Here is an 11,591-nt window from a genome sequence, read left to right on the forward strand (position 1 = left end):
AAACTAACCGAAACCTGCCTCGGTCCTAACCGAAATCTGCCTCGGTCCTAACCGAAACTAACCGAAATCTGCCTCGGTCCTAACCGAAACTAACCGAAATCTGCCTCGGTCCTAACCGAAACTAACCGAAATCTGCCTCGGTCCTAACCGAAACTAACCGAAATCTGCCTCGGTCCTAACCGAAACTAACCGAAATCTGCCTCGGTCCTAACCGAAACTAACCGAAATCCGCTTTCCTTCGCCGTCCGTTACTTTCAAACATCTAGTTACGGTAGTTAGCAAAAGCTCAAAGCAGGAGACCTCGGAGATGATTCTTTCTAAGCGGATAGACTATGAACATTTCGAGACTCAGTAAGTAACTTTTAGCCAGCTAATACAGTAACTGTTTTTGACGCTGATGGCTAACATAAACACAACAAACTGTTAGCTAACTGAGTTAGTTTAGTTAACTAGCTACTGTATAGGTTTTTGTAGGTTGTGTTGTACCTATCCCAGGCAGATCACTTGGTTTGGCTCGGACATTTGTTCTAACTAACTGGTAAGATTTCAGTGCAGTCATTTACCTTAGTTAGCTAGCAGCATGTTAGCAACAACAGATGGAGGTAACGTTAGTGGCAATAGCTAGTTAGCTAGCAGCATGTTATCAACAACAGATGGAAGTAACGTTAGTGGCAATAGCTGGTTAGCTAGCAGCATGTTAGCAACAACAGATGGAGGTAACGTTAGTGGCAATAGCTGGTTAGCTAGCAGCATGTTAGCAACAACAGACGGAAGAAACGTTAGTGGCAATAGCTAGTTAGCTAGCAGCATGTTAGCAACAACCACAGATGGAAGTAGAGTTAGTGGCAATGGCTAGTTTGGCAGAAAACTGCTGGTCCTTTTATTCACAGGTCTCAATATTCGACAGACCAAGGAAGTCAAGGAGGTGAGACCGGTGGCTACATCAGGGTAGGCAGCTAGAAGCACAACATTAAAGTACCACTCGTGTCTCCTTTTCACCTCCATTTAACACCTTGTTTAGTTAACGAAAGGCACCTCTGAATAGGTGGTCCTGGTAAGTCATGACAGCAGAAGTTCCTCTTCATTGATCCCCAACACCTTGAAGTTAGCACATTTCTAAACCCTTTTACTCAACATATTGTTTTACCCTTTAGTGTGTGTACTTTACTTTGTACCCCCCCCCCCCCTTTAAGATTTAGATGCACTATTGTAAAGTGACTGTTCCACTGGATGTCATAAGGTGAATGCACCAATTTGTAAGTCGCTCTGGATAAGAGCGTCTGCTAAATGACTTAAATGTAAATGTACTTTACAGTATTTATACTTGGGATATCGCTTTTCAACAGGCAAAGTTCACAAATCGTTGTCTTTAACTATATCATACAAATACCAAAATCCCACACATTTATGGCTGCTTTTTTTTGTGTAATTGAAAGGGATAGTGGTAAGAAGAAAGAAAAACATGACACATTTAAAACCCACCTAAAGAACTAATCAAGATTGCTGCATTTTCAGACCCTGTAAAATACAGGAATTGGGTCTGTGAGAATGGTTCTGATGTTTTGCAGGTAGATGTTTTACACTTCCATTGTTTAAAACACCTCCCTCATTTGAAATGAAAAACAATGTTTTTTAGGTATTGTAAGTAATTATAGGTCATAATTCATAGAAATCTGGAAACACTGGGCCGTTACTTTAAAAACACCCCTCCCAATCTGCTAGTTACCCACTGCAAGGTTTGTGTGTGTAATGATCTCCCTGTGTTGCAGCTGAATCTGCAGGGTTTGTGTGTGTAAAGATCTCCCTGTGATGCAGCTGAATCTGCAGGGTTTGTGTGTGTAAAGATCTCCCTGTGTTGCAGCTGAATCTGCAGGGTTTGTGTGTGTAAAGATCTCCCTGTGTTGCAGCTGAATCTGCAGGGTTTGTGTGTGTAAAGATCTCCCTGTGTTGCAGGTGAATCTGCAGTATTGTGTGAGGTGGGGAAGCTCCATGCGTCCATCCAGACTGAGTCGCTCAGCCTCCACCAAGGCCTCTGAAGCCTGGGGCTCCAGTGACCCTGCTGCCCAGCCGGGGATGACGAGGAGGAGGAGGAGGAGTAGTAGTAGGCGGCGAGGGCAGGGTGAAGGGACAGTGCCGGACTGGGACTCTGCTGACTCAAGCATCGTGATCTCAGACGAGGACACGGATCTTGACCTGATTGACCATCACCATGGAAACCACAGTGTCTCAGAATGTGGGTCACCACCGCAAGAGCTGTCAGTCAGCCAGGGGAAGGCTGTGATTGGTGGAAAGGTGACAGGGCAGATGGAAAGAGGCGTAGAGTCAGACGCTGAATCGTGCTGCTCATTGGACAGCATTGTCTCTGGCCCCTCCTTCATGGTTCAAAGCACTCCACTAACTCTTCCCCCTGGTCTGTGTTTGACATGTCAGAGACTTCACAGAGAAGCCCAGAGGGGAAGACCCACTCCGCTGGACAAACTAACAGACAATGGTGAATATACACAAACACACCCACCCTGTCAGAGAAGTCCTGTACCGAGCAAAACAAACCTACTGAGCAGATGTCTGATTCTAATAGACATTCTCTCTGATTGGTCTATCAGATCCCACTTCCTTGTCATGTGACCAATGGGTTCTCATGAAGAAGTGGACACCCAGAAGACCACAGAACATTAAAGGGTAAGAGAGAGGTGTGTGTGTGTGTGTGTGTGTGTGTGTGTGTGTGTGTGTGTGTGTGTGTGTGTGTGTGTGTGTGTGTGTGTGTGTGTGTGTGTGTGTGTGTGTGTGTGTGTGTGTGTGTGTAAGTAAGTAACCCACAGTACTGCTGTTGCTATCAGGAGGCTGTGGATCCATCTGGGCCGGATTAGACACAGAGAGCAGACCAGGGGAGAACAGCCAGCCTGCTCCAGACCACACATTTTCCTACAGAGGTAACACACACGCACTCACAACCTGAGGTAACACACACGCACTCACAACCTGAGGTAACACACACGCACTCACAACCTGAGGTAACACACACGCACTCACAACCTGAGGTAACACACACGCACTCACAACCTGAGGTAACACACACGCACTCACAACCTGAGGTAACACACACGCACTCACAACCTGAGGTAACACACACGCACTCACAACCTGAGGTAACACACACGCACTCACAACCTGAGGTAACACACACGCACTCACAACCTGAGGTAACACACACGCACTCACAACCTGAGGTAACACACACGCACTCACAACCTGAGGTAACACACACGCACTCACAACCTGAGGTAACACACACGCACTCACAACCTGAGGTAACACACACGCACTCACAACCTGAGGTAACACACACGCACTCACAACCTGAGGTAACACACACGCACTCACAACCTGAGGTAACACACACGCACTCACAACCTGAGGTAACACACACGCACTCACAACCTGAGGTAACACACACGCACTCACAACCTGAGGTAACACACACGCACTCACAACCTGAGGTAACACACACGCACTCACAACCTGAGGTAACACACACGCACTCACAACCTGAGGTAACACACACGCACTCACAACCTGAGGTAACACACACGCACTCACAACCTGAGGTAACACACACGCACTCACAACCTGAGGTAACACACACGCACTCACAACCTGAGGTAACACACACGCACTCACAACCTGAGGTAACACACACGCACTCACAACCTGAGGTAACACACACGCACTCACAACCTGAGGTAACACACACGCACTCACAACCTGAGGTAACACACAGTTAAATAAAGGTTCAATTTAACACACTCACTCACTGGAGTAACAAACACCTTGTGTGTAGGAACCTGGGGAGGTATGAGAACCAGGCTGTGAGCAGAGGGAGGAAGAGGAAGAAGAGGTCCAGAGGAAGTCGTCAGAGGGCAGGAACATGCATCCAAAGCAACAGTCTCAACCGCAGTGGTCTCCATAGCAGCGCTCTCCATAGCGATCCTGATGAAAAGGCGGTAGGTAGCCCAGATTTGCGTTATTTCACAAAGTTCTATCTAGCGCTTCTGTGAACAAATCAAATGTATAGGTCTTTAATAACACTGGCCTTTAATAACACTGGCCTTTAATAACACTGGCCTTTAATAACACTGGCCTTTAATAACACTGGGCTTTAATAACAGATAACACTGGCCTTTAATGACACTGGGCTTTAATAACAGATAACACTGGCCTTTAATAACAGATAACACTGGCCTTTAATAACACTCACCTTTAATAACACTGGCCTTTAATAACAGATAACACTGGCCTTTAATAACACTCGCCTTTAATGACACTGGGCTTTAATAACAGATAACACTGGCCTTTAATAACACTGGGCTTTAATAACAGATAACACTGGGCTTTAATAACAGATAACACTGGCCTTTAATAACAGATAACACTGGTCTTTAATAACACTGGTCTTTAAGAACACTGGGCTTTAATAACACTGGACTTTAATAACACTGGCCTTTAATAACAGATAACACTGGCCTTTAATAACAGATAACACTGGCCTTTAATAACACTGGCCTTTAATATCACTGGACTTTAATGACACTGGGCTTTAATAACAGATAACACTGGCCTTTAATGACACTGGGCTTTAATAACAGATAACACTGGCCTTTAATAACAGATAACACTGGGCTTTAATAACAGATAACACTGGCCTTTAATAACACGGCACTTTAATAACAGATAACACTGGCCTTTAATAACACTGGTCTTTAATAACAGATAACACTGACCTTTAATAACACTGGCCTTTAATAACAGATAACACTGGTCTTTAATAACACTGGTCTTTAATAACAGATAACACTGGCTTTTAATAACAGATAACACTGGTCTTTAATAACACTGGCCTTTAACAACAGATAACACTGGCCTTTAATAACAGATAACACTGGCCTTTAATAACAGATAACACTGGCCTTTAATAACAGATAACACTGGCCTTTAATAACAGATAACACTGGCCTTTAATAACAGATAACACTGGCCTTTAATAACAGATAACACTGGCCTTTGACAACACTGGCCTTTGACAACACTGGCCTTTGACAACACTGGCCTTTGACAACACTGGCCTTTGACAACACTGGCCTTTGACAACACTGGCCTTTGACAACACTGGCCTTTGACAACACTGGCCTTTGACAACACTGGCCTTTGACAACACTGGCCTTTGACAACACTGGCCTTTGACAACACTGGCCTTTGACAACACTGGCCTTTGACAACACTGGCCTTTGACAACACTGGCCTTTGACAACACTGGCCTTTGACAACACTGGCCTTTGACAACACTGGCCTTTGATAACACTGGCCTTTGATAACACTGGCCTTTGATAACACTGGCCTTTGATAACACTGGCCTTTGACAACACTGGCCTTTGATAACACTGGCCTTTGACAACACTGGCCTTTGACAACACTGGCCTTTGACAACACTGGCCTTTGACAACACTGGCCTTTGACAACACTGGCCTTTGACAACACTGGCCTTTGATAACACTGGCCTTTGATAACACTGGCCTTTGATAACACTGGCCTTTGATAACACTGGCCTTTGATAACACTGGCCTTTGATAACACTGGCCTTTGATAACACTGGCCTTTGATAACACTGGCCTTTGATAACACTGGCCTTTGATAACACTGGCCTTTGATAACACTGGCCTTTGATAACAGATAACACTGGCCTTTAATAACACTGGCCTTTAATAACACTGGCCTTTGATAACACTGGCCTTTAATAACACTGTCCTTTAATAACACTGGCCTTTAATAACACTGGCCTTTAATAACACTGGCCTTTAATAACACTGGCCTTTGATAACACTGGCCTTTGATAACACTGGCCTTTAACACTGGCCTTTGATAACACTGGCCTTTGATAACACTGGCCTTTGATAACACTGGCCTTTGATAACACTGGCCTTTGATAACACTGGCCTTTGATAACACTGGCCTTTGATAACACTGGCCTTTGATAACACTGGCCTTTGATAACACTGGCCTTTGATAACACTGGCCTTTGATAACACTGGCCTTTGATAACACTGGCCTTTGATAACACTGGCCTTTGATAACACTGGTCTTTGATAACACTGGACTTTGATAACACTGGACTTTAATAACAGATAACACTGGCCTTTGATAACACTGGCCTTTGATAACACTGGCCTTTGATAACACTGGCCTTTGATAACACTGGCCTTTGATAACACTGGCCTTTGATAACACTGGCCTTTGATAACACTGGCCTTTGATAACACTGGCCTTTGATAACACTGGTCTTTGATAACACTGGCCTTTGATAACACTGGCCTTTGATAACACTGGCCTTTGATAACACTGGCCTTTAATAACAGATAACACTGGCCTTTGATAACACTGGCCTTTAATAACAGATAACACTGGCCTTTGATAACACTGGCCTTTGATAACACTGGCCTTTGATAACACTGGCCTTTGATAACACTGGCCTTTGATAACACTGGCCTTTGATAACACTGACCTTTGATAACACTGACCTTTGATAACACTGGCCTTTAATAACACTGTCCTTTAATAACAGATAACACTGGCCTTTGATAACACTGGCCTTTGATAACACTGGCCTTTGTCTAAATGAAATTCTAATATCCATGTGACATTGTTACATACAGGGATATACAATGACATTTGAAATTATATAAGTTAATAAAATCAAGCCCTTTTCAGTGTAGTTTGTATGAGGTACGCTCCATAAAAAGTCCGGTAACCTTCACCTGTCTAGCTTGTTGTTTGTTGGCATATCAAAGCAGCAAAGAGACTCAATGTGTACCAAGTGGAGTGACAGTTCACGAAGGCGTTGCAAGATGGAGTTAAATGGCTACAACGAGCACCAACATGTAGGCTGTTGTGTTATCTGTATGGGGTTGTGGAGAAAGCACAAAATGTGGACTCAATTAGCCTAGCTAGCTAAATAGCTACTCCAGCCCATGACATGATGAATAACATTGTGGGTGCTACATTAATTACTTAATCAGAAGTCTACATACACCTTGGCCAAATACATTTAAAGTACGTTTTTCACAATTCCTGACGTTTAATCCTAGTATAAATCCCTCTCTTAGGTCAGTTAGGATCACCACTTTATTTTAAGAATGTCAAATGTCAGAATAATAGTAGAGAATTATTTATTTCAGCTTTTATTTCATCCATCTCATTCCCCGTGGGTCAGAAGTTTACATACACTCAATTAGTATTTGGTAGCATTGCCTTTAAATTGTTTAACTTGGGTCAAACGTTACGGGAATCCTTCCACAAGCTTCCCGCAATAAGTCGGGTGAATTTTGGCCCATTCCTCCTGACAGAGCTGGTGTAACTGAGTCAGGTTTGTAGGCCTCCTTGCTTGCACACGCTTTTTCAGTTCTGCCCACACATTTTTTATAGGATTGAGGTCAGGGCTTTGTGATGGCCACTCCAATACCTTGACTTTGTTGTCCTTAAGCCGTTTTGACACAACTTTGGAAGTATGCTTGGGGTCGTTGTCCATTTGGAAGAACCATTTGCGACCAAGCTTTAACTTCCTGACTGATGCCTTGAGATGTTGCTTCAATATATCCACATAATTTTCCATCCTCATGATATCATCTATTTTGTGAAGTGCACCAGTCCCTCCTGCAGCAGAACATCCACACAACATTAAAAAAATATATATATATTTCACCTTTATTTAACCAGGTAGGCAAGTTGAGAACAAGTTCTCATTTACAATTGCGACCTGGCCAAGATAAAGCAAAGCAGTTCGACAGATACAACGACACAGAGTTACACATGGAGTAAAACAAACATACAGTATAAACAAGTCTATGTACAATGTGAGCAAATGAGGTGAGATAAGGGAGGTAAAGGCAAAAAAGGCCATGGTGGCAAAGTAAATACAATATAGCAAGTAAAACACTGGAATGGTAGTTTTGCAATCGAAGAATGTACAAAGTAGAAATAAAAATAATGGGGTGCAAAGGAGCAAAATAAATAAATAAAATACAGTTGGGAAAGAGGTAGTTGTTTGGGCTAAATTATAAATTATAGGTGGGCTATGATGATGCTATAACATGATGCTGCCACCCCCGTGCTTCACGGTTGGGGTGGTGTTCTTCGGCTTGCAAGCCTCCCCCTTTTTCCTCCAAACATAACGATGATCATTATGGTCAAACAGTTCTATTTTTGTTTCATCAGACCAGAGGACATTTCTCCAAAAGGTACTATCTTTGTCCCCATGTGCAGTTGCAAACTGTAGTCTGGATTTTTTTTTTCCAGGTTGTGTTGATATAGGACTCGTTTTACTGTGGATATAGATACTTTTGTACCTGTTTCCTCCAGCATCTTCAAAAGGTCCTTTGATATTGTTCTGGGATTGATTTGTACTTTTCGCACCAAAGTACATTGATCTCTAGGAGACAGAACGCGTATCCTTCCTGAGCAGAATGACGGCTGCGTGGTCCCATGGTGTTTATACTTCTGTATTATTGTTTAAACATATTAACGTGGTACCTTCAGGCTTTTGGAAATTGCGTCCAAGGATGAAGCAGACTGCAATGTTTTTTTCTGAGGTCTTGGCTGATTTCTTTTGATTTTCCCATGATGTCAATCAGGCACTGAGTTTGAAGGTAGACATTGAAATACATCCACAGGTACACCTCCAATTGACTCAAATAATGTCAATTAGCCTATCAGAAGCTTCTAAAGCCATGACATCATTTTCTGGAATTTTCCAAGTTGTTTAAAGGCACAGTCGACTTAGTGTATGTAAACTTCTGACCCACTGGAATTGTGATACAGTGAATTATAAATGAAATAATCTGTCTAAACAATTGTTGGAAAAATGAATGGGGGTCATGCACAATGTAGATATACTAACCAACTTGCCAAAACTATAGTTTGTTAACAATACATTTGTGTAGTTGTTGAAAAACAAGTTTTAATGACTCCAACCTAAGTGTATGTAAACTTCCGACTTCAACTGTACATACATGCACACCATACCAGACAAATACAGGAAAAAAAGAACCAGAAGTCATTTGAACCCAGTCTGACACTAAGGGCAGGTTCATATGGGAGACAAGCCTACATACAATCTGTATACACACACTGTTCTCCTGCTGGTCACAACATACACTACATGTGAGGTCGTCTTGGCTGTAGCCCAGTAGCTTCTCTCTCTGCCTCCGTCTACTTGCTCCCATCTCACCAGCACCTCCGCAGCAATAGAGCACTAGCCTCCTCTGCGTGCAGCAGTGCTCAGGTTACAAACAGCTTTTAATGAATTAATAAATTTTTATTCTGGATATCCGACGCACGTTGGTGATACTGTTCGGATAGTGAAATGATTTCATAACCCCGTCCCTGGCAGTTAACGTTACCGCTCCATTGTGTATGTTGTGACCTGCAGGAGAACAGTGATGACAGCAGTCTGGAGCGTACACACAGGGTCCTCACCTTCCAAGTGGTCCCCTCTGCCGTTGCCATGGAAACCCCGCAGGAGGCCACGCCCCCACAGGAGGAGGAGCCCAGGAAGAAGAGCAGCGGCTTCAGATCCCAGCTGGCTCAGCTCCAAGCCAACCGCAGCCGCGTCGTCAGGGAAACACACACATGACTGATGACATCACTGTCAGATTCCAAATATGTTCTTCATTGCCATCCTTGATTGTTTTGTCAATTCTCTACCTGCTTCTGCTGTTTGTTCTCCTTCAAGCATGGCTGGAGGGAGTTACCATCATAGCTCTTCCATTAGAGGGGACATGCATGGAGTTACTATTTACACAGTGTCTCTTATACTAGTTGAATCTAGCTTTGAATGTAAATAATAATCAGCCTCATTGTCATGTTTCTGTTGAAGTTAGTTATCTGTATCAGATCTTCCCTGTTTATTTCACACTGAAGAATACATGTTATTTTATTGTATCTTCTGTTCAGAGATGAGGTCTCTACTACCAGACACAGCTGGGACAGTGCCCTCTACTGATCTGGCCCGTATTCATTAACCTCAGAATAGGACTGCTGATCTAGGACCAGATCAGAATGAAGGGACAGGGGGTCCTGATCCAATTCAGAAAGGACATGGGGTCCTGATTCTATTCAGAATGGAGGGACAGGGGGTCCTGATTCTATTCAGAATGGAGGGATAGGGGGTCCTGATTCTATTCAGAATGGAGGGACAGGGGGTCCTGATCCTATTCAGTGTAGGGATAGGGGGTCCTGATTCTATTCAGAATGGAGGGATAGGGGGTCTTGATCCTATTCAGAATGGAGGGACAGGGGTCCTGATCCTATTCAGAATGTAGGGACAGGGGTCCTGATTCTATTCAGAATGTAGGGATAGGGGGTCCTGATTCTATTCAGAATGGAGGGATAGGGGGTCCTGATCCTATTCAGAATGGAGGGACAGGGGGTCCTGATTCTATTCAGAATGTAGGGATAGGGGTCCTGATCCTATTCAGAATGTAGGGATAGGGGTCCTGATTCTATTCAGAATGGAGGGACAGGGGTCCTGATCCTATTCAGCATGTAAGGATAGGGGGTCCTGATTCTATTCAGAATGGAGGGATAGGGGGTCTTGATCCTATTCAGAATGGAGGGACAGGGGTCCTGATCCTATTCAGAATGGAGGGACAGGGGTCTTGATCCTATTCAGAATGGAGGGACAGGGGGTCCTGATTCTATTCAGAATGGAGGGACAGGGGGTCTTGATCCTATTCAGAATGGAGGGACAGGGGGTCCTGATTCTATTCAGAATGGAGGGACAGGGGTCCTGATCCTATTCAGAATGGAGGGATAGGGGGTCCTGATCCTATTCAGAATGGAGGGACAGGGGGTCCTGATTCTATTCAGAATGTAGGGATAGGGGGTCCTGATCCTATTCAGAATGGAGGGACAGGGGGTCCTGATTCTATTCAGAATGTAGGGATAGGGGGTCCTGATTCTATTCAGAATGTAGGGATAGGGGTCCTGATTCTATTCAGAATGGAGGGACAGGGGGTCCTGATTCTATTCAGAATGGAGGGATAGGGGGTCCTGATTCTATTCAGAATGGAGGGATAGGGGGTCCTGATTCTATTCAGAATGGAGGAACAGGGGGTCCTGATTCTATTCAGAATGTAGGGATAGGGGGTCCTGATTCTATTCAGAATGGAGGGACAGGGGGTCCTGATTCTATTCAGAATGTAGGGATAGGGGGTCCTGATTCTATTCAGAATGGAGGGATAGAGGGTCTTGATCCTATTCAGAATGGAGGGACAGGGGGTCCTGATCCTATTCAGAATGGAGGGACATGGGGTCCTGATCCTAGATCAGCACTCTTATTCAGAGATGTTTTTTGAATATTGACCAAGGCTTGATATTGCGATGAATTTGCTAGTGCCAACTGAAAGCTACTGGCCCGAATGGGAAATAATATACTGTCCTGGGTTGACATCTGACATAAACTCAGCCAACTGTGTCTATTTTCAGAAAACTTAACATGTGTAAATATTTGTATGAACATAAGATTCAACAACTGAGACATAAAC

The 11,591-nt window shown here is 43.8% G+C and overlaps 1 protein-coding gene across 2 annotated transcripts; it reads left to right on the top strand.

The window, feature by feature from the left end:
• Positions 1–186: 186 nt before the first annotated feature.
• Positions 187–10,254, top strand: si:ch211-227n13.3. 2 transcript variants are annotated; one of them, XM_046358222.1, is made up of 7 exons: positions 187–351; positions 891–948; positions 1,954–2,491; positions 2,604–2,679; positions 2,838–2,930; positions 3,839–4,001; positions 9,476–10,254. In XM_046358222.1, exons 1-7 carry the CDS (start codon positions 308–310, stop codon positions 9,677–9,679), a joined length of 1,176 nt encoding a protein of 391 aa, XP_046214178.1. In that variant the 5' UTR covers positions 187–307; the 3' UTR covers positions 9,680–10,254. The 2 variants fall into 2 exon arrangements, with proteins under 2 accessions (XP_046214178.1, XP_046214179.1); XM_046358223.1 differs by lacking the exon at positions 891–948 and having other exon boundaries at positions 216–351; positions 9,476–10,252.
• Positions 10,255–11,591: the final 1,337 nt, after the last annotated feature.

This window comes from Oncorhynchus gorbuscha, linkage group LG08, assembly GCF_021184085.1.
Source record: "Oncorhynchus gorbuscha isolate QuinsamMale2020 ecotype Even-year linkage group LG08, OgorEven_v1.0, whole genome shotgun sequence".
Lineage (NCBI taxonomy): Eukaryota > Metazoa > Chordata > Actinopteri > Salmoniformes > Salmonidae > Oncorhynchus > Oncorhynchus gorbuscha.

What these genes read in the sequence shown, in the direction of transcription:
- si:ch211-227n13.3 (XM_046358222.1), top strand. Translation starts at nt 308, where the DNA reads ATGATTCTTTCTAAGCGGATAGACTATGAACATTTCGAGACTCA. An exon ending in GGACAAACTAACAGACAATG is followed by an intron (nt 2,492 to 2,603) that starts GTGAATATACAC and finishes TTGGTCTATCAG; the next exon opens with ATCCCACTTCCTTGTCATGT. An exon ending in CCACACATTTTCCTACAGAG is followed by an intron (nt 2,931 to 3,838) that starts GTAACACACACG and finishes CCTTGTGTGTAG; the next exon opens with GAACCTGGGGAGGTATGAGA.